At 51.9% G+C, this 22,529-nt stretch overlaps 1 protein-coding gene across 4 annotated transcripts in view; it reads left to right on the forward strand.

The window, feature by feature from the left end:
• Pde2a (phosphodiesterase 2A) overlaps positions 1-22,529 on the forward strand; it is an 88,786-nt gene that overhangs the window by 12,508 nt on the left and 53,749 nt on the right. For 3 of the 4 annotated variants that reach the window (XM_075971625.1, XM_075971626.1, XM_075971627.1), the window contains exon 2: positions 15,748-15,817. The exons of the other annotated variant lie outside the window; for it this stretch is intronic. In XM_075971625.1, the coding sequence (XP_075827740.1) occupies positions 15,748-15,817 (70 nt within the window). The remainder of the gene's footprint in view (positions 1-15,747; positions 15,818-22,529) is intronic. 4 annotated transcript variants of the gene reach the window in all.

The following is a 22,529-nucleotide window of genomic DNA, read 5'->3' on the forward strand; positions in this document are numbered from 1 at the left end:
TTTCCATGCTCCTCTCCCCCACAAACCTTGATGGTATCATTAACTATTTCCCACATCACTTTTGTCAAGTTTAGGGTGAGGGATTTTTGTTGTTGCCCCCCCCCCCCATGAGATAGTGACATTCGGTGTAAACAGCCCCTTAAAACCAAGAGCTGGACAAAGGCTAATCTGAAGAGGATGAGTCACTGCTGCTCAGGGCCCAGAAGGCAGTGAATCCACAACGACCTTGTTCTCTTAGCCTCTGAGTTTCTTTTATGTTTTCCCCAGGTTTGCTGCCGAACCCAGTTCCCTCTCACCACGGCTCTGAGCTTACACATGCTTGCTGAGTGTGCCTGGGCTCTCCTCTCCTCTTCCCTCCCTTCCACATCCCTTCTCCTTTTTGTCCTCTCTTCTGCTCTCTCCCCTCCTCATCTGCTCACACTTCCCCTTCTATTATTTTCATTTGGCTTGGGCCAGCGTCTTTCTCTATAGCTCAGGCTGGCCTTGAGCTAACAATCCTGTCTCCATCTCCCTCAGTTCTGCTATTACAGGCAGGCACTACCACATTCAGCTTCTAAACCCAGGGATGTGCACTCTTCCGTCAAGCCATAGGCTCAGAGAGCAGCTTCCTAAGGCGTGTAATTTACAGCCTCCAGGGGCAGCAGTGGGAGGTGGTCCTGGCACATCTTAGTGGCAGGACCCCCTTTGTTCCTGCACCTGTAGAAGAGCAGGATGGTGGTACCCGCCTCATTAGGGCGGCTGTGAGGGTGCAGTGAGACCGTGGGTAATGTGCCTGGCAGCACTTGGGCTCCCTCGTGGGCTGTGCAGAGTGGAAAATGAGCTAATGAGACCAAGGATGTGCAGGTGCACACAGGAGGTGCCTGTGGACCTCGGTAATTGGTGTGGAGCAAACCAGACATCTCCACCGTGAGCACCTACTAAGCACACACAAGCTTCTCAGCCATGCCTGGTCTCAGCAAAGCTGTTCCTGCTGCAGAGGCCTGGAACGTGGGGATGGGACTTCCCTTTTTAAATGTTTAAAGCCTGTCTTTCTTTGAGGTATAACTTACATATGATAAAACCTCTAATTTAAAGAGTATAATGAATTTTAATACATCTGTAGTCATGTGATCACAATGAAATCAAGAAAGGAATTTGTAAAAAGATTTATTTTTATGTTATGTGTATCAGTGTTTGCTTGCACATATACAAGTATACCACATATATGCATGGTGCCTGCAGAGATCAAAAGTGAGCCACCACATAGGTCCTGGGAAGCAAACTCAGGTCCTTTGCCAGAGCAGCAAGCACTCGTACAATGTTCCCTTGTGCCCTCTGTAGTGAATTGTGTGTGTCCATGTGTCTGTGTACCTCTCTATCTCTGTGTGTCTGGGTTTTCCTTGCATGACAACTCTGTCACATAGAGCAAGGCTCCCTGCTGTGTGCTGGGCGGTGCTGGGGAACCAATTACCCTCCCCGGACCTGGATTTCTGCTGCTGGACAAGGAGGGCAGGCAGTGTAATGGGTATCTAGGATGTGGATCACGATGGCAAGTCCTGTGTATGAGGTTGGAGTGGTGTCTTTAGAAAGGCGTAAAGAATAGAGTGTGCGCTCCACAGATCTTCAAGTGTTCTCTAGGGCCCTGGTGGCCACATGTGGGCCCAGATTAGAGCGGGACCAAGTATAGCTCCGCTTCCACCACAGGGGCCACCAATTCCCTGAAAAGAAGGGGGCCACTTTTGCTCCTCGGTTCTAGAACCAAATATTAAAGCAATTATGTAACTAGCAATAAATTACTTAAAGTAGTGACTCACTCGGCTTAATTAGAGTGAGAGTGGGGAGGGATTAAGGTATTTTTAGAGTGCACACCTCAGTCCCCAGGCAGGGTAGGGGAAGGCCTTGTGCAAAGTAAGGGTGGATTAGGGCTAGGAGGCCTGGAAGCACCCCAGGTGGTGAAACCTGATCCCCCACCCTGCTGAGTCCTAACAAAGAGGAGGGCAGGGCTGTGTCTGATCCCCTCTTCACTCAGAGGCAGACCCGTCTTGATTTTAAGACTTTTGATGATCAGTAGCTCTGTACCTTGGCAAGCCCCTTTGTTGCCCCACGGTTTTCCATTTCCCACTGTAAAATGGGGATGCATTTTCTACTTGACTTGAGTGCATATTGTAAGGTCAGTGCATGTGTGTGCGTGTGCGTGTGTGTGTGTGTGCGCATGTGCGTGTGTGTGCGTGTGTGTGTGTGCATGCGCGCGTGTGCGTGTGTGTGAATGCGCGCGTGTGCGTGTGTGTGTGCGCATGTGCGTGTGCGTGCGTGTGTGTGTGTGCATGCGCGCGTGTGCGTGTGTGTGTGCGTGTGTGAAGAGAGAGGGAAGAGAGACCCGAGTGTTGACTCCATCAGATCCAAGCCTCCAAAGGGCAGAATCAGATCTGCTCTGTTACTACATATAGAATTGTATATGTAGGACTCATATAGAATTGTACATCCTAGGTGCTCAATAAAAGCCTTGTGTGACTGCATTCTGGTTTTGTACACATTCTTCTGCTCCAAATAGATTCCTTCTTTCAAGGTTTATTGATTAGTTATTATTGCATGTATGCGATGCTGGGGAGATTGCCGTATTCTGCTTGTAGAGGTTAGAGGGTAACCTTGTAGCTTTGGTTCTGTCTGCCACCTTCTATGAGGTTTTCAAGGATCAAACTCAGGTCGTCAGGTTTGAGCAGCAAGAGACTTTAGCAGCTGAGCCGTCTCTTTAGCCCCTTCCCGAGGTTTTGGGAATCACATGGGGGCCGCGTGTGTGGGAGCCTGGCCTCGGTTCTCTGGGCTGAAAACTAACTGATGGATTCCAATCCATCAGCAATCCACTTCCAACGTCGATTTCTGGTGAGGACAGGCCAGGAGGGTTCAGAACCACGGACAGCTCCCACCTGCGGTCCTGAACCTCATCTTCTGGTGGCCCCCAGCAGCGTACCTGAGGTGGGAAGATCTCCACCTCTCGTGGTAGGAGAAGGAGGAGCCCCAGTCCAGTACCCTATTATGGGTACTTTATCAGACTCAGGATATATGAGAGTAGTTAGGGCATCCTGACTCGGGAGAGGGAACATCAGGCTCTTGTAAAGGGGGTAATAATTCTGACCATACATGTTCTCTGAATTAAATGAGTAACCTTTCAATAGTCATCCATTGGTCCCCGGGCATAACATATGACCATGCCTTTTCTCTTCCTCTGTCAGCCCCAGTGACATACCGAGAACACATCCTTTGCCTTTTTCAGTGGTGTAGGTACCCGATCACAGATGCTGGGGCAGCAAGGTTCCCACCACCACCTTCATTGACCTAAGGGACTGAGCTAGATATAAAGTAGGTGCCACAGTAGACTGGAGAAATTCTGTGTTCCTCTTCACCTGGGTTTGAAGGGGCGGGGGAGGACACAGCTGGACTGGGGTGGAGTTTAATGCATGCTCTCCCAAAGCCTGGAGCTCTGATCGACTCTGACCACTGTTCCTCACACCTCACGAAGCTCAGGAGATGAATTTGTGCTGACAGCATCCAGCATCACTATGACAACCATGGTATTAGTCTCCATTGGTGCAGAGGCCGAGGCCAGAGATCCCGTTGGCCCTGGACCTTTGTAATTCTGTGTTTGACAGAGGCTATAGCTCGAGGGGCAGCAGAAGAGGGGATAGAGCCTGGGCCAGGGTATGGGCATGGGCTAGAGTTGATGAAGTTGGTGAAAGCCAGAGGGACCTTGGCCACAGCTATTGCTCTGGTCTTTTTCATCCTACCTCACCTACCATTTCTCTTCCTCTACTTCCTTTGAGCCTCTGAACTAGATGCCTCTGCCTTTTCTGCATTCTGGGAGCTGAGTGTGATGGAAGGACATCCTGTTGAGAGATCTGGAAAGGTGTGTGGTGGCCCAAAGGAGAGTCTAGTTGAACTACGCCAGCTCCTAGCTGGGAAAGGGGGACTTCTGGCCCCTTTGAAGGGCTTCTGAGAGGAAACCATGATCTAGCAGTAAAACATGGAGGGATGAGGAGCAGCCTGCAGGTAGGGTGTGGAGCAGAGAGCACAGGGAAGTCTTCAGAAGGGAAGCAGCGAGGAATTTACAGTTGGTAGCATGGAAAGGGACCATGTAGATTTTCACTGTTGCTTGCTTAATTTTTAAATGGGAGGGTTTGTTTGAGAGATGGAAAAATGATTCCCAGAGGCAGAAAGTGACTTGTCCAAGCTTGCTTAGATTACTAGGGGTAGACAGCCTTTTAGGCTACACTAGGCTCCGGTTGGGAGCTCTTGCTCCAGCCTTGTTGGCCAGCATTTCCCCAGGTAACCTCCTCAGGCTTGGCAGGATTCACGGGTCACTTTGCTCTTGGTTTGAATAAAATTTGCATAGAGTAGGTCTATGCTGAGGGCTTTTCCTGCCTGTGTGAGCCTGGGGTCAGGCTGGGTCTGTAGATGGTGGCAGCGGGCATCCAAGGCAAGGTCTGGAATTCAGAGTGTTTGAATTCCTGAGTGGTCAGGAAGGAATGAGGACCAGAAATGGGGCCCGGTGTGGTGCTGCATGCTTTTGGTCCCAGCGCTCAGGAGGCAGAAGTCGGGGCCTATATGTGAGTTTGAGGTCAGTCTGGTCTACACGGGGAGTTTTAAAATAACCACCATTATATAGAAAATCCCCATCTCAAAACAAACAAACAAGCAAAAGAAAACACCCACTTTGGGTCTTTGGGATGCCAGCTCAGGACCTGTGTGCTCTCTCCTTCCTTGACTACCCCTGGCACCTTTGGCTAAACTGGTCACTTGTAGGAGATGAAGGTGTCTCTGTGCTCCTTACAGTCAATTCTCCTTAGAGCTCTTTCTGGACCCTGATCTGATATTGAGCTGAGAGAGCACAGAAAGAGTCCTTTTGCCCCATTGTCCTGCTGAAAAAAACCGAGCTTTCAAGGTAACAGTGCCTCATTCTGGGTTATACCACGGCAGGGGCTGGGCTGGGCTAGGCTGCCGGACCCTGGTTTGTCTGCACTTTCCCCACCTTACAGCTCTCTTTTCTTTCCCCCATCCGCTGTGTAGCCTTCCTGGGCCTGCCAGCCTTGATGGATAGCCCTCAATTCAGCTTCCCTCCCATTCCTTTCCGGATACTGGGCTGCGAGCCTTCTAATCACCGGTCTTGCCTGGTGCGCCCCCCCCCCCCAGCCATTCATCTCCCACAGCCTTGCTTTTAGCACAGGTTTGTGTTGTTTTGTTTTGTTTTTCAGGGTTATGCGCAGCGAGTTCTCCTCTTTTGTAGTTGGGCCCCAGTTTAGAGGACCTAGTACTTAAGGAGCATTGACTACACCCCTTTGCTTGGGTGTTAGAAGATTTTCATGGGCCTCTTAAGGGCACCTATGCATGTGTACCAACCTACATACACAGCCACGCTAATTAGAGCTTTTGTGTATCAAAAATATATGGCAACAGGGGCTGGAGAGATGGCTCAGTGGTTAGGAGCATTGCCTGCTCTTCCAAAGGTCCTGAGTTCAATTCCCGGCAACCACATGGTGGCTCACAACCATCTGGAAAGAGGTCTGGTGCCCTCTTCTGGCCTGCAGACATACACACAGACAGAATATTGTATACATAATAAATAAATAAATATTTAAAAAAATATGGCAACAACGTGAACTTCACACGTGTAGACATCGTTATCCCTTCCATACAGACAAGGAAAATGAGGCTCAGACAGGCTAGTTAACACGGATAGCACATATATGTAAGAAATGGAGGAGGCAGGATTTGAACCCATACCTGCACAGCTCACATCTTGTGTTCACAACTCCTGCTCTTCCAGTGTGCTTGTGCATACATGTGCGTGTTCATATGTGAGCTCGGTCCTGAGTAGTGAGAGTGTTAAGCTGTGGAGGAGAGTGAGGTCAGTGCTCATGTTCCCAGGCTGACCCTAGGCTCTCAACCTGGTGGGACACTGACCGACTGTTGGCAGAGTGGGGGTGGTGGTGTCATGGACGAGGCCACCTGCAAGGCAGCCGGAGAGGAGGCCTCGAGACAGATCGATCATCCCTGCAGCTTCGCCTTCCAGGAACTGCGGCCCAGGGGAGGCTGGCGCCATGGGTCGATTTTCTGGATTGAGGCCCAGAGTCAGTGTAGGGTGTGTGGGGTGGAGCTGCTGCCCCACCCACCCCAGCTACAAAGGGAAAAATACCCTCCCAGTTCCCAAGTCCCTCTGGCACCTGCAGCTCCATGGCTCACCTTACCTCAAAGGCAGCTTTTGGGGGCGGGCAGGGAGGGAAGCCATGAGGTCCACCTGACTGCGGTAACGGGGAGGGGAGCTGCAGGGAGATGGGGCCAGAACAACTGGGGGCGCAGAGTAGGCCCCTAATCAGTCTTTATCTTGGTCCTCCTCCAGGAGTTTTCAAAGAGGGAGGCTGACAGAACATTTGGGTGCCTCTCAGTGCACTTCCAGAGAAGTCTGTCAGTGCTTCCACAGTACTAATTAGAGAAACAGTCACCACAGGTCCTGGTAAAGGCTGGAATCTGATAGGGAACAGCTAATTACCGTCACATCCTGAGGAGACAGGACTCTCCCCATGGAGTGGTAGTGGCCTTAGGCAGGGCTTGTGGTCTCCTTCCTGGGAGGCTCCCATCCCCTTCCTGGACGTCCCTACTAAGACTACCCAGGCTCCTCCACTCGCCTCGGCTTCCTAAGACTTGGATTTGAGACCTTGCTCAGTGCCTGTTGGTTACTGAGGAGGTTAAGGCAAATGGCTTCCCTTTAGGGGTTCAGTTTCCTGTATCTGTACCCCAGGCACAAGGTGGACTAAGTGAGATGCTGCCCGCCAGGCGCCTGCCACTTCTCTTACCCCGGGAGGTCAAGCTACTTTGCCTACCCTGGCCACAGACTGAGGTGGGCAGCTGTGTTTGTTCCTCTACTAGCTGCTCACCTTGGCCACCTTGCCCACCGTCCCCAGTGCCCTGGAAGAGTCGGTTGTAGAGGAAAGAAGGACGCAGGAGGTCTGTCTCATTTTAGGCTAAGCCATCTCCTTCAGCCTGTAGGGAGAAGCGCTTGCCTTGTCTGGAAGCCTCCAGAGGCACAGAGACAGGCAGGGGCCACAAGCCTGACTGCCTGCTGTTTCTGACACTGCTCTGCTTTGTTCCAACATGGACAGGACAGACACGGCCTCCTGGTGAGTGTCCTTGCTGAGGGTTTGTGTCTATCTAGATGAGTCTGTGTTCAGGGAGAGACGGTAGCGAAGTGGCTGTTGACGTCTGTGTGACCTTTGGGCAGATGGAGAAGGAAAATCCCAGGATGGGGGCCAGCTCAGGACTCTGGTGGCCTCAGTGCCCTTATCCTCATATTTCTGCCATCTTGTCCCCGCTGCTGTCTGCTCTGCCTCCCAGTCTGGTCCTCACAGGCCGCTCTGTCCCCAGCTCTCTCTTCCTTTATTACTGTCACTATATTGCCTCCTGCCTCTGCTCTGTCATGAGTCCATCCGTCTCTGTCACTCCTCAGAGATTCTCTCCCACTCTGGCATTCAGACCCAGAGCTGCGAAAGCTGGTGCTTCTCCACCACTGGCCTCTGTCTCTGTGTCTGGACAATGCGTTTGCTTCTGCTGCCCACACCGGTCTTCCTGACCGTGCCTCTGCCTTTTCGTCCCTGGATTCCTTTTGTCAGGCTCCGCATGTTTCTCAGCTCTAATCTTCAGGTCTTGTCTCTCGGGTTCTGTGTAGACTTCACCTCTCTGCCTCCTTCCTCCCCTTACAAGCCCTGCACAGTGGCAGGTCCAAGTCTCCAGCTTGAGAGTGGATGTAGTCTGCTCTCTTGCTGGCTGCCTCCGAAACCCCGACAATGCCCTCCGCCTCACATCACGCCTTGTTGCTAGGCCTTGGGTTGGCAGCACCTGGCTTCCATAGCGACGGGTGCTTAGAAACCGAACACCACATCTCTCAGTCCCAGTACGGGAGTCTATCGAGTGACTTTGGATCAATCAGGAAGTGTGGATGCTTCCAGCTCAGGAAAGCAGGAGACGAAAGAATCATTGCCTTTGCCTTCCAGAGCCTGGGGACCACTGGGGTAGGAGCAGGAGGGTGCCAGGTGGGAGGCCTTTATCTCTTCTCCCAGAAGCCGGTTTGCCCCATGGAACAGGTGCTTGAGAGCGGGAGACAGCTGCTTTTAGATGGCTGTTCTGTCATTCCTAGCTGTGTGAATTTAGACAGTGATCTCAGTCCCACTGACTGTAAAACGGCACCGTAAAGATGAAACAAGCGTCGGCCTGTGGTCACTGGGGTCCTTTTCTTCCCTTTTTAACTGGCAAAGAAGAGCGAAGGTTCCCAGGCATGGGAGATGGTGCAAAGAGTGGAGGCTGGAGAGCTTCACACATGCAGGGTGATCAGAAAGAACCAAGAGCCATATCTGGAGACAGTCCTGCCATAGTAGCACCACAAAGGAGGGCCTTGGCCTACTAGCGGTGATGGCGGGGGCTTGCCAGGTGCAAAGCATGTCTTGAACAAATTCTCTTCAGCCTTCAAGGCTCACTAGAGAGCCAAGTGTAAAAACTATTCTCACTCCTTGTCACTGGGCCCCACAAATATGGCATTGACTGCTTCTTCCTGTCAAGATCTTCTTATAAAGGCCACCATGACCAGATAACCTAAATCCTGGGCTGTCAACTTTACCGAAGGCCCCACATTGTTATGGTAGTGAGGAAAAACTGAGTGTCAGGGTGAGAGAGATTCCCTGATCCTCTCCTCACTATCTCCTCCTGCCAGGCATGTCTTTAAAACTAAGAACTATAGCCGGGCGGTGGTGGTGCATGCCTTTAATTCCAGCACTCGGGCAGAGGCTGGCGGATCTCTGTGAGTTCAAGGCCAGCCTGGTCTACAATAGCTAGTTCCAGGACTGGCTCCAAAGCAACACAGAGAAACCCTGTCTTGAAACACTGGGGAAAAAAAAAGAAAGAAAAAGAAAAATCCTAAGAACTATAAGGGGCCGTGGGATGGGGAGTGAGGAACCAGGGTGAGCTTTGAGGAAGCCAAGGCCGGCAGTTCTATGCCAGCTGGGCATTGGTTAAATATCCTGTGTCTTAACCATGGGCACTGATCCTGCCAGGGAACTGGGAAGCCTGCTGGAGAAGGGGGACAATGACGACAGGGTGAGCCTGGCTCCTGAGTTCTCTGCATGACCTGAGGAAGACCAGCTGATCCCCTGCCTGGGAAATGAGAAAGGACTCTTGGTGCTTGTTGGAGTGGGGAGGCTGGGCTGACTCACACTGGCCCCGTTCCTTCCTTGACCCCTCAGTCTAGGGCTCCCCATAGCTCTGCCTGAGAGGGGCTGTCGTTTCTAAGGGCCTCTCTAGAACTCTGAGGACTCCAGGGCTTTGAATTCATAGAGTGAACAGGATAAACATTGAGATTTTCTTAGAACACGAGGCTGTGCAAGTCCTCGGAGCCTTGAAGCCATAGACTGAGGCCCTGCTGTAAGGTTTCTCAGTTGTTTGAGAATGGGACTTTGGATCTCTGTGTCTTGTATTGTCTTGCCTCAGTTTCCCAAACAGACTCTTCTCTGAAAAAAACATATGGAAGGGTGTGTATGGATGAGGGACAGGTTGTCGCCTGGGACACCTTGGGAACAACTATGTAGACAGGGTTGTACAGGCTATGGACAGCCACCTCAGTTGAGGACCAGCCTGTCCAGCCAACATTCTTGCAGCTTAGCTTCAGGAAGCCATATCTTACGTGGTCCTCTCCTGGGGAAGGAGTCAGAACGGTCCCCTCCCCTGTTGTAGGAGAGAGGAGAAGGAAGGGGGCCTTGTCTTTGTCTGCATGGACAGGGATGTGGGGAGTTTAGTAGGGCTCAGTGATGGGCAGGAGAGTCAATAAAGGGTTATGTGAGAAGGCAGTGGAGTCCAGGGGAGATGTCCAAGCATTCCTCTTGGCTTCCGTTAGGCTCCCAAGAAAATGGTGGGGTTAGGTACCTGATGGGTCAGAGCTGAGAGCTCCTTCTTCCCTTGACTGTCCAAAGCTGGACAGAAGATAGAATTACTTCAAAGGGATCTGCCTCCTCTCCTGCCTGGCCACTTCCTGATTCCCTTGGGAAGCTGGGCCTCAGGAGAGCCAGGCGACATATGATGCTATAAGGAAGCGGGCCATCTCTCCCACACAGCGGGGAGCTCCCTGGGAGGATGCAAGCAGGGGTGGATGGGTTAGGAAGATGCTCCATTGGGAGGAGAAGGCAGCCTAGAGGGCTCTGGGGGGGACTGGACTTTGTGTAGTTTATTCAAGCAGCCTATCTTCCAGACGGCCCTGAATCTCATAGAGAGGCTGTCATACCCTGGGCTCTGCTGTGCCTAGACTGCTCGGCCATGAGTTTTGGTCTCTGCCTCGAGGAACCACATCTGACTGGAGTGGCACATGGGGGAAATGCAGAGCTCAGCAAGTCTCACTGAGGAAGGATGAACAGGCTGGGGAAAATCCTACCAGGTTCCTGGATGTGATTTTGAGCAATACTCGACCAAGCCTTGTTCTTGAAACTGAAGTCACTGTAATGAGCAAAACAAAAACGTCCCATCACAGGAGCTGACAGCATGGGGAGGGGGCAAAGCTCCTCCACAGTTAAAGGAACGGCAGAAGGCAGCGGGCACCACAGGGCACAGCTTTGCCTGGGCTTGGCAGGGATTCCAGCTCAAAAGCAGGGCATCCTCTGTGTCCTATGGGCAGCAGGGATTCCTGAGTGAGACCAAGGTTGAGTTGGATAGGAGAGATGACCACAACAGGGTGGGCGTTGGTGAGACAGAGATACTGAGATCTGCATGTGTGTGTGTATGGCTCTGTGTGTTGTGTCTATGTTGAGTATGTGTCTGTGAGTGTGTGTGTGTGTGTGTGTGTGTGCAGGAACTCCGAGAATGTATACCTGTGTCTGTGGAAAGGCTGATAGTGCTTGGGAGTGTAGGGGTGTGTGTGGGGGGGGACCCCGGAGCAACTTTGTGTAGGGGAAGGCTTGTGTGGTTTATGGCTGATAGAGAGAAGATACTAAGATTTTGGGGGTCTCAGCTGGGATGATGTAAGCCAGCAGATTCATGGGTTCCCTTCCTCACGGAGGTTCATGGTATTGACCACCTGCTGCAAACAAAGCAAATGTGGATGCAAATGACATGGAAATGGATGAGACTTGTGGCTGACCCACCCCATGTCAATCAACCCCAGCACTTGTCTGTGATCAGATCCCCTTTCTGCAGGAGCTGCTCTACATCTGCAGCCATAGCCAGTGGACACACAGACCTGGACATGGAATAGCTGTCACAGGTATCCCTTCTGTCAGGCATAAACTTACAGATACATACACACGTGTACATACATTTGCACATACATGCTTTCATTTACACTTGTATATTTACACAAATGAATACATGCAGGTGTGTAGACATACATGCTTGTACACAGACGTTTATTTTTATACATACATACTCTTGTGGATAACACATGCATAAACATATAGACATATACACAGAATATATGTCAGGTATATAAGGTAGAAGTATCATCCCTTTGCCATAGTTTCCTGCTTTTGTACACACAATGCTTACACACCTGGGTGCAGAGCCTTGCATTAAATACGCGTACACACGCACGCATGCACGCACGCATGCACACACACCATCCATATGACTAGGAAAGAAAATAATAAAGCTTGAGGTATATTCTGAAAAGGATCCTGAAGCCCCCTTTAGCTCTGTCCCAGGTCATAGCAAGACAGTTTCTCTGTCGAGGAAGCACCCGTATTGGAAGCTGGTCCTTGTGTACTGTTGCTGGCCTGGCGTACCTGCCTTTTATAGGTCTGATTGGGTCCGATTTTCATTCACCTCAACCTCCTGGGCCCTCAAGAGATCCAGGCCAACTTTGTTACTCTTGAGAAGTCTGAGACAAGGGTCAGAGCCCTGCCTGGATTACCCAGGGAGCTGTCATTTGAATCTGTGCCACCACTGTCTGGGCACAGCCCACAGAAACAGACCGTGACTGGCAGCAAGCAGGCCCATGATGCAGCTCCTCGTCCTGGAGATCGGGCAGATATGGGCTTGATAGAAGGTCTGTCAGGATCAATTCTGGGAGATGAAGAGATGTTAGAATGGAAACCACCTTCTGACTTAACTAGACTCCTCTGAGTGCTTCCCACTGGCCTGTGGAGACCCAACAATCCCTGCCCTTACTTGTGGGAGCGCTGAAAAGCCAGAAGGCAAGAAGTGGTATCCACTTGGGTCATCTTGGGGGCTATTTCTCGGTGGGTGAGAGTTTTATGCCTGTGACTGGGGAGCACTGCTTTTTAAATTTATTTATTTACCTTTTAATTATGTGTATGTGTGTGTTGGGGGATATGCAATGGGTACAGGTGTTTAAGGAGGCCAGAGGCATCAGATTCCCTGAAGCTGGAGTTAACCACCTGAAATGGGTCCTGGGAATAGAACTCAGATCCTCTGGTGCATGCTCTTAACTGCCCCAAGAACTGCTTCATCCTCAGTACCTAGCACAGAATAAGTTCTCAACCAATGTTTGGCCATAAGTAAGTGAAGAGACTCATCATCTTCACAGGCAACTTGACCTTGGGAGGGCCTTGAACACGGATGGGGAAGGGGCTGGGTAAAGTCTGAGGAGAAGCCACCAGCTCTGGATGGGGGGAGGAGGTAAACATGGCCATACTGAAAGTCCAGATGCCACCCTGGAGTCTGGAAGCCTAGGGAAGAGGTATGGGTGGGCATTGCTAGAGAAGCTATGCTTGAGCTTCTGCAGTCACAGAGGCTCATTCTAAATGATAAAACACTGAACATGGACTCTGTGCGGCTCCTTGGCCACCTGCACCCTGGCAATGGCTGTGTATCTGGGAGCTTCATTTTTTTTTTTTAATGTGCAACATGGGTCTAAATCAACACCTCAGGCATAGGTCCTGGGTGCGCACAGGTCCCAGGCACTGTCAGCACTGAGGACACAAGGCAGTGCAGTCCTGTAAGAGGCTGAGGTCAGGGGGGCCCAGGGTGACAAGCTATCAGCTGAGTCACCTTTTCCTTAAATATACTCTCTATGACAGGGGTTTGGAGGAGCACCGAGTATGGCCAAGTTGGGCCTAACATTTGCTCAACTATGTGCATAGCAGCTTTATTTGTAATAGCCAGAACCTGGAAACAGTCTAAAGACCCTTCAATCAAAGAATGGATTTAAAAAATGTGGCAATTTACACATTAGAGTACTACTCAGAGGCAAAAACAAACAAACAAACAACAACAAAACAATGACATCTTGAATTTTGCATGAAAATGGATGTAACTAAAAAAAAATTCATCCTGAGGTAACCCAGACCCAGAAGATGAAAATGGTATGTATTCACTCATAAGTGGGTACTAACTGTAAAGCAAAGGATATTGAGCCTATAGTTCATGATCCTAGAAAAGCTAAATAATAAGATGAACCCTAAGAAAAACATACACAGATCTACCTGGAAAGGGGTAATAGGAAAGATAGCCTGATAAAATTGGGAGCGTGGGGGTGGGAGGAGAGAGGAAGGCAGAAGGGGAAGAAGAGTGGAGAAGGGAGGGGGGAGGAGAACTTGAGGGAACGGGATAGTTCAGATGGAGGAAGGACAGAGAGGGAGAGCAAGGAAAGAGATATCTTGATGGAGGGAGCCATTATGGAGCTAGTAAGAAACCTGGCACTAGAGAAATTCCCAGGAATCCACAAGGATGACTCCAACTAAGACCCTAAGCAATAGAGGGGAGGGTGCCTGAACTGGCCTTGCCCTGTAGTCAGATTGATGAATATCCTAAGTATCACCATAGAACATTCATTCAGCAACTGATGGAAACAAGAAGCAGAGACCTGCATCAGAGCACTGGGCTGAGCTCCCAAAGTCCAGTCGAAGAGTGGGAGGAGTGAGAATATGAGCAAAGAAGTCAAGACCATGATGGGGACACTCACTGAAATAGTTTACCTGAGCTAATGGGAGCTCACCAACTCCAGCTGGACAGGAAAAGAACCAGCATAGGTTTTCTGAATGTGGGTGACAGCTGCATGGCTGGGGCAGACTGTGAGGCCACTGGCAGTGGCACCAGGATTTATCCCTACTGCTTGTACTGTTCTCTTTGGATGGATAACTGCTCAGCCTAGATATAGTAGGTCGTTCAAAAACAAGGACGGGAGGTGCCGGAGCAGGTTGACAAGCCAAGGCTGAAAGGTCTGTAATGCCATATGAGAGATTTAGGCTTTATGGTGCTGGTAGGGACCACTAAGGGTTTTGGGCACAGGAGTAGGCAGACTCAGAGCCATGCCTCAGCAAGGAGGGAAAACTGTGTACGGATGCTCACCCTTTGAGCTACTGGGAAAGCGAGGACATTTCCAAGCCTGTTCCAGGTGCTGGGACCGTGTCCAGCACTGGGCTCAGTGACTCAACATTGAGGAAATTGCTCCCTAGGGGGACCCAGATGAATCACATCGGTGAGGTGGGGAGGTTAGGGGCTCACTGAGTCACCTCCCAAGGGCAGAGGGAGAGGGAAGTACAGAAAGGGGGCAACAGTACAGAAAGGAGGGCCAGGGAAGGTCAAAGTGAGGTCTGTCAGGAGTCTGCTGTCTGTCTGCCTCACCATTGTTACAACTTTGAGTTTTCTGACTATCCTGTGGGACAACTGAGATCCAGCAAGATGGGAAGGGGATCTGGCTAAAGCTATGCTGGCAAAATCAAGTAAGACGCAAATTCACCCTTCAATCTAGACACATCCCATGCCTCAGTCCCTCTAATGGCAAGTAGAGGCTAGAAAACAGGTTGGTTCAGGCAAGGAGTTTCAGCAGGTTGCATGCCACTAATGTCCCCTCATCCCTCCAGCCAACTGCGCATGGGGCCGGGGTGCACCGCCGCTATGAGACACCAGGGGGCGCAGGAGCGTCACGGCTGCCGCAAGCGCCTGAGCACAGAGGCCTCTCTGCGGAGAAATGCGCTCCCAGCTTGCTGGGGTCCCACCGCGGAATTGCGGACTACGCGGCTCTGGGGCTTGCAATCTCTTCAATCTCCCGGAACGGCGATGCAGACCTACCTGGTGGCCTTAGAGACCTAGTGCCCTCACCCCATACTTGGGAATGGTGCGCCTGTGTGTGTCAGGGAGCACATGTCTCCTTCACAGATCTGCTACCGCTTCAGGGCTCGCCCCCTTTTGGAGCGACCTCTAAATTTCTCCCTCTACCTCTGCCTTCTGCACTAGAAGGAGAGAGGGGACCTCAGGGTTCCTGGACTGCGACCGCGGCCCTCTCCCTCCACTGCGCTGGACTCGGCCTTTGGGCTCTGGCTGGGCTGCTGAAGTCCAAGTGATGGGGAGAATGTGGTGCGGCAGTGCACGGGACTCTGGGAGGTGCTCTGCCAATTAGGAGGAGTGGCGATGGGACAAGCGGAGGGCAGCAAAGGCTGAAGAGGCGACCGAGGAGAGGGGATCCCCATAGCCGGCCCGCTGGAGCAGTCTTGGGAGGGTGACGGCCTGGCAGGGGCGAGTCGGCCGGGATCTGGTGGGGTCCGATCTTCGGAAGACGTTGAGGTGCTGTCCCTGGTGGCAGGGACGTAGGCGGGGCCTGGAGGCCTGGGGCGGGACGGGGGCGGGGGCGGGGCGGGACCGGGGCGGACCCTCGCGGGGACCGGCGAAGCTGTTGCGGACGCTCTGACAGAGCGCAGCGGGCCGGCGGGGCTGGCGGGGCGGCCGGGTATCTGTGAGCATGGTCCTGGTGTTGCACCACATCCTCATCGCTGTTGTCCAATTCCTCAGGCGGGGCCAGCAGGTCTTCCTCAAGCCGGACGAGCCGCCGCCACCGCAGCCATGCGCCGACAGCTTGCAGGTAGGGGGGCCCCCCCATTCTGGGTAACAGGGAGAATCGGGTGTCCGGGGAGAGTCTGGCCAGGGCCCGGTCTTTTGAAGAGCTTATAGTCATCTGCCTCATGATCCACCCACTCCTGAACCTTCCTCTAAGAGGGGACCTCAGTTCTGAACCAGTCTACACCAAAGGGGACTGCAGCCATACCCAGAAAAGAGTCCTTGATTCTCCAGCTCACAGCCCAAATGTCACTCCAGTTTCCGATTCCTCCTTGCATCTGGAACCCCTCCATCCCAAGTCCTTAACTTGCAGTCCTCGGTGGGACCCCCGCCCACACCGACAGCTCTGAAACTCCCTCCTCAGGATAACTGGACCCCCTTCCCAAGCCTCTGGCCCTGCATGTCAGATTCCAGGCACACCCATACCGCCAAGCCCCTAACAGCAAGAGCTCTACCTCATAAGAAGGATCTCCCCCAAAACCTGTAACTTCTATTTTATAGCCTTGCCCCCACAATCATCTAGAGTCTCGTCTCCATCTTCAACCCAGACCAAGGGTCTCTTTGACCCCAGCTTCTCTCTCCTCCTCTGCCAGACTGCTCCAGCACAGTTTCCGTCTCTCTCTTACACAGTCCTTCGGTCTCCTCCTGTTGCCTCCTGACCCCTCGATTCTCCCCATGTGTGATGGCCCCACGCTCTTCCGGTTCTCTCTAATTCTTGAGCTCCTTGTCCTCTGGCCCTCTGCTGTGTTTTTGCTTAGTGGTCGCTCCAGGCTGCCCACCTCTCTAGGTCTCTTCAGTTCTTCAATTTCTACAGGTTTCTGTTTGTTCTAGGGTATTTCTGTGACCATGCCTTCCCTATATATTTGCCTCTACTTTGGGCTGAGGAGGGGACAGGCCCAGAGGACAGGGCTGGCGTGTCTAGGACCTCCACCACTGCCTGTGTTCTCAGGCCTGGCATGGTGTGGACTCAAGTACAATGTTTTAAAAATGGGGAATGTTGTCCCCAAGGGTGCCCAGGGCATGAGGCGGGATGCTGGCACTTGTGACTTATAACCCTCTCATTTCTGCTGTTCTGGTGGTGTCTGGGGCAGTTGGATTTGCAGATGGAGAAAGAAGTAGACCACAAGATGATGTCCCTCACCTTTGGTGAGGGATGGGTGAGTGGGGATGTATGTGCTCGTGTGAGTGTTCTTGAATGTGTGTAGCATGTATTGGGTGTGCCTTTTGTGAAAGCATGTGTGTTGTGCTAAGTATGATTGCATCATTTGAGTGAGATTCTTCATGGGGGATTATGGTATGGAAATGATAAATCTTTGGTGTTAACATGCTGTGTGTGGCTACAGAGGCAGAATTGTGGGTGTGGAGTTATAGCACAGTGTGTGACTCTTATGTTGCATGTGGCTATGTCTGTCATGGCAGTGTGATGTTGTTGTAGGGACAGCTTGCATGTTGGTGACTGAGCATGTGACTGTGGATGAGATTGGCTGTAGTATGCAGCCAGGATGAGTCCTAGTGTGGTCCTGTTGGTTTTGAATGGATGTCTGTGAGAGAAGCGTGGAGGAGGTTTGTGTCTGGGTGTGCTTGCAGGCTCCTTGATGGCTTAGGATCACAATGGTATATCTTGGGTTTGCTTGGGGTTTATATTCGGACCTATGTGTTGGTGTTTGAGTGCCACATGTCTGTGGTGGCTGTTGATGCAGCTCTGAGAAAGAAAGGGCAAACCAAGAGATTTGGTTGACCAGGTTGGGGTGGGCAGGAGGAGGCAGTTTGCAGCCTGAGAGATTTGCGTGTCTACAAATGTGTGATATTTTGGCGTGATGTTAAGCGTGCATACATATATGTATGAATATGTCTGCATGTGCCTCTATGTCGGAGCAGTGATGTGTGTGTAATTTAATTGTATGCATGGGTCTGTGGCTAGGGAGGTGAGTGTGAGGTGTATGAGGTGCATGATGGGAGATAGAATCTGAATGTGGTGTGAAGTGTGGGTGGGTGTGAGCCGCGTGGCTTTTCAGTGTGAGCTGTGGGTTCTGTGATCTTTTCTCCCTGTGAACTGTTTGCATGTAGTGAGAGTGTGAAGCTTGCTCAGTGAGTTAGGATGCATTAGGGATGCCTTGGGGGTGGGGCTGAGGTCTGGGGGAGGAAGTGTGTGCATAAGGTGTGTGGTGTGAAGAAAGAGGTCTATTATGTTTGGCCATGTGTGGAATACAGCAGGTGCCCCATAAATGTTTGTGCAGTGACGTATGTGTGCAAGGAGGGCTTGGCTGCTTTCCTGTCCTTGCTTTCCTCCTAATCAGGTCCCTAGAGACACCCTTGCCTGCCCTCCCGACTCAGGCTGCCCCTACCCTTTGCCCTTCATCCTCCTCACTTTGACCAAAGCCTTTGTCTTGAGTTTCCTGCTGAACAGGCACTGGACAGGCGGCAGCGGGTGATGCTGTGGTCAGAGAACCTTTGTTCTTTTCCTCTAAGTTGTCTCGTGTTTGGGGCCAGGGTTGGAAGGGGTGGGGAGAGGATATATGTGTCAGCAAGTCTACTCTGTTTACTACAGCCTGGGCAAAAGGGAAGGTCTAGCACTGGCCAAAACCTTGGGTAGTGTGTCTGGAGGTACCTCTCTGCAGAGCAGCCCAGACTGGACTTGCATTTGACCAAGCCTACCAACTGTATACTGTTAGAATCGGGATGGTCCGGTGTTCTTTCCCGGTCATATCACCCCGGAAAGCAGCCATCCCCCCTTTTCAGGCTCCCCTTTCCCCTTCCCTTCTCTATGTCACCACAGGGAGACAACAAGAAAAATTTCAGTCTGTGTCTGCCTTTGTTGACCTCATATCAAATGAAGAAGTCACCCCTGTCCTCATAGGAACTATTATCAGAAAGAATTGACACAGTTAAACATTGGGGGATCTTTTAGTCTGATGGCAGAGGTCCCAGGTACTAGAGACTCACGTCACACTCTCGAGGGAAGGTTCTGGGGAAGCCCTTGTGAGCACTCTCAACACGCATTAAAGAACATTCTGGACTCCTAAGGTTGGAGGCACAGAGGCATCCCAGTTAGCCAGAAGCTGGCTAGGGTTTCGGCTTCAGCATTACCTTCTAGTTTCTAGAAGATGCTTCAAATGGGCGAGCGTAAGCTGGACCTTGAAAGCAATGCAAGGTGGGCAGGGAACTGAGGTGACAAAAGATTCTGCTTTTAGCCAACTGCAAGAGCAGCATGGCCTGGCTTTGGATCGCCAGCCTTGGTCTCCAGCTTCTTGTCCCTTTTCTATCCATTGTCTTTGGCTGAGTCACTGTCATAATTGTCGTCATCGTCATCATCATCTTTTAGGTAGTTTCTCCAGGTTAACCATGCAGTTGTCTACGGCACTGCTGGAGGCCCTGCTCTGTGCCTCACAGGTACAATTTAAAGTGTTAGGATCATTTTGTGGAATGCTTACCTTCTGTGTGCAGCAACCCTTCCCCTGCCTGGGTCAGCTGGTTCCTCTTCCCTCAACAGTTCCCAGGCGAAATTGCACTTGGTTCCATGGAGCCTTCTATGTCCACCCCCACCAGGGTCTAGCTTTCTGTGTCCCTAGCTAGGTCTGTCTCCTACTTGCCATGGGATGTCCATGATTGCTCTGGAGAGCTGGCAGAAACTGACGCTCTGAGCACGAAGGGGACCTAAAGCAGCACTCTCCCCAGATTCTTCTCCTTCTGACACTCACAGAGAAGAGAGATGAGATGGCCGAGCCAGGACTCATAGCACGTGGCAAGGCCCATACCACCGTCCAGCTCTCCTGGCCACCAGGCTGGGCTCTGGCCCCAGCATCACGCTGCTCCTTGGCTGGCCTCTGAGCTGCCGTGGCTGGTAAATGATTATTAATGACCCCCCCCTGGCAAAGAGACAGGAAATGCTTCTTAGTCACAGCTGGGCACTCTTGCCTGCCAGCTTACCAGCTGTGCCTGCCCTGGCCATGGTGTGAGCATCATGCTAGTCCATTCTTCCCTGCCATCCTCACTCCCCCTAACCCTCTCCTAGGAGTATGGAGCAAGCAGAGACAAGGCTTCCTTTTCCATATCCTTGTTCCTTCCTCCCCACCTCTCATTTCTACCACCTTACTTTTCTCAAACAAGAAAGAAGTAACCCTCTTCCAGGAAGCCTTCCCTGAATGCTCAGCCAGTTCTTCTAAGACCTGCTCTCATGAGCCTGAGAAGCACTGGTCTCCAGTATGGTAAATTCAGTCCTTACTCTCACGGCTGCTCTGGTGGCTTCAGGGCTGGGCTGAATGCTCTCTGTAGCCTGTCCTCTCTCCTGGAAGTCTTCAGTCCAGCCTCCTGGGCTTCTCACATCTTCTGCTCTGCCTGTCCTAAGCATACTCTGTACCACTCTGCTTTTGTAGGTGGATGCTGGGCCAATGGGAAGGGTGACAGAGAGATGAGCGAGAAACTGGCCGTCACGTGCTCCATACCTTCCCTGAGCTGAGCCTGTGGTGGGTGCTGGGACTGAGGAGGGAGGGGACCTAGACAGAGGCTGCTGTGACTAAGGAAGTCACCTGGGGCCCTCATTCAGCTCCGAGGTAGAGGAAGGGAAAGCTGGGAAGCCTTCAGAAAGAAATAAATCTGATAGCTGAGAGCTGGGCTTGGAGAAGACTCTGGACAGAAGGGAGGATGGTAACTGTGACAACTTGTTGGTGGCAGACAGAGGGAAGAAGGCTGGCCCTCTCAAGTCCCATGTCCTGCCTGTGGATCTTGGACCACCACGGGGTGGGGGGCAAGCTGAATGGATAGAAGGCTGGGAGGAACGTCAGGAGACAGGAGATGAGGCTTGTGAGGCTGACAGGACTTACAAACATTTTCAGGACATACAAACCATGATGAGGATTCTGGATGTTTTCCAGAGAGCCAGCATGAGGCGGGGAGGAGGGGGTGGAGGGAGTGCAATGTCATGTCTATGTGCACACACAGTTTCCTGGAGTGGAGGCTGGGGTTTAGGCTGCCTTGGTCCAGGCCAGGGATCACAAAGCCTGGACAGGGAAAGGGTGGGAGGGAGAGGACCCTGTGGAGGAGGAGGAGCTGCTTGGGGTGGCTGGGTTGGCTCCATGTCACTTCTGAGAACTCAGGAGAGGAAACAGTGGGGCGGGAGGGGAGAGCCTGGGCCTCCAAGGATGCTCTCAGGGGCACCTCCCAGGAGGTCACCACCCCTGAGACTAAAGGGTGAGAAGGCTGCTGGGTCCCCACCTGTGTGTATGTGGGCAACTGGTGTTCTGCCCTGGGCAGAATGTTCAGAACTGGAAAAATTAAAACAAGCTGCAAAAATTAATAGAATTCAAATCCAAAAATGTATGAGTAGAAATGCTGATTTATGAAAATGAGAAATGTACACGCTCCTTCTCATGTGAATTGTAAACTGCCTGCTTCCCTAGACTTGAGCTCAGGCTCCCCCAACTGTCTCAGCCCTGGTCGCCCCCCAGGGCCCTGGCCTTCCTGTTTTGAGGAGCCTGCCCTTCCTTTCCAGCTGGTGCCTGGGGTGAAGGAAGACATTTTGCTATTCCTGTCCTTTGCCCTGAGGGAATTAGCCCAGTGCACCTCCATTCATGGTTGGGACACCCAGGGTGGGCAGCGGAGAGGGTAGGGTCAGGCTGGGGTTATACAAAGAAAAAGAAAGAGAAGAAGCTGAAGGGAGAAAGCCACAGTGACCCCGTGCAGACATGGGGACTTGAGAAACGCCTGTCTCGACAGGTCCGATTTTGCAGTCCCAACGCTGGGCATTGCTGTTTTCCTTGCTTTCTGGTACTCCTGCACCATTTTCTGAGCTGCATTTCTCACTTGTAAAATGAGGAAGTTAGCAGCCCATAGCTCTGAAGGCTGTGTGAGTACCAGCTCCAGAGGGGTGTGATTTGAAAATCTGGGATGATGCTAGATAGCCTTTCATGATCAGCCCAGGGCTGGGGGGGTGGGGGGTGGAGTGTGGTTGTGTGGTTCCAACATTCTGTGACTTTAAGATGCTGAGACTCTGGGAGCCCAAGATGCGGACATTCTGTGCATGTAGGATTCTAGAATCTGATGATTCAATGATGCTAAATGGGGCTGCTGGGAAGAGCTGCAGCCACCTGCCTTGTTAATGTCAATGTTCAGTTATTAAAAACATAACAAGACGCAATGGAGACGGATAGCTTGGGATGGGCTAGCAGCCCCACCCCCACGTGAAGGGGGGAGGAGGGGTGCCTTGACAGCAGAGGAGATAGGGGACCCCTTTAGCCTGGTCACATGGGCTCTCTCCTGCCACAACAGACTTGGCACATGTTCATGTGAGGGGCCTGGCACTTTCTATAGCTGGTATGGCATGGAAGTCAATCCCATCACCCACTGCCTCCATCTCCAGCCATCTTGGACTGTGACCAGAGAGCACCCTTTCTCCCATCCCAGCCCTCAAGGTGTCTTCGTGGAGCTGTAGATGGAAGAGGAAGGGGGGGTCTGCTCACCCCTTTTCTAACAGCCGCCTAAGGGAAAAACAGGGCATGAAGTCCTTCCTGGACTCAGGCATGATGCGGAAACCTTTGCCAGTGAGGGCCGGGAACCCAGAGAGCACCTAGAGGCTATTCTCTGCACTTCCTGCACACTTGGAGTTCTCCCTGAGTCTCAGGTACACCATGCAATCTGGCACGAGGCAAGCCCAGTGGTCTCGTATCTCCTCCTCCTGGATCCCTCCTGGGCCTCAGTACCCAGGCCAGGGGTGGAAACAAACCCTGGCTCAAGGAGAAATC

Source organism: Microtus pennsylvanicus, chromosome 5, assembly GCF_037038515.1.
Source record: "Microtus pennsylvanicus isolate mMicPen1 chromosome 5, mMicPen1.hap1, whole genome shotgun sequence".
NCBI lineage: Eukaryota > Metazoa > Chordata > Mammalia > Rodentia > Cricetidae > Microtus > Microtus pennsylvanicus.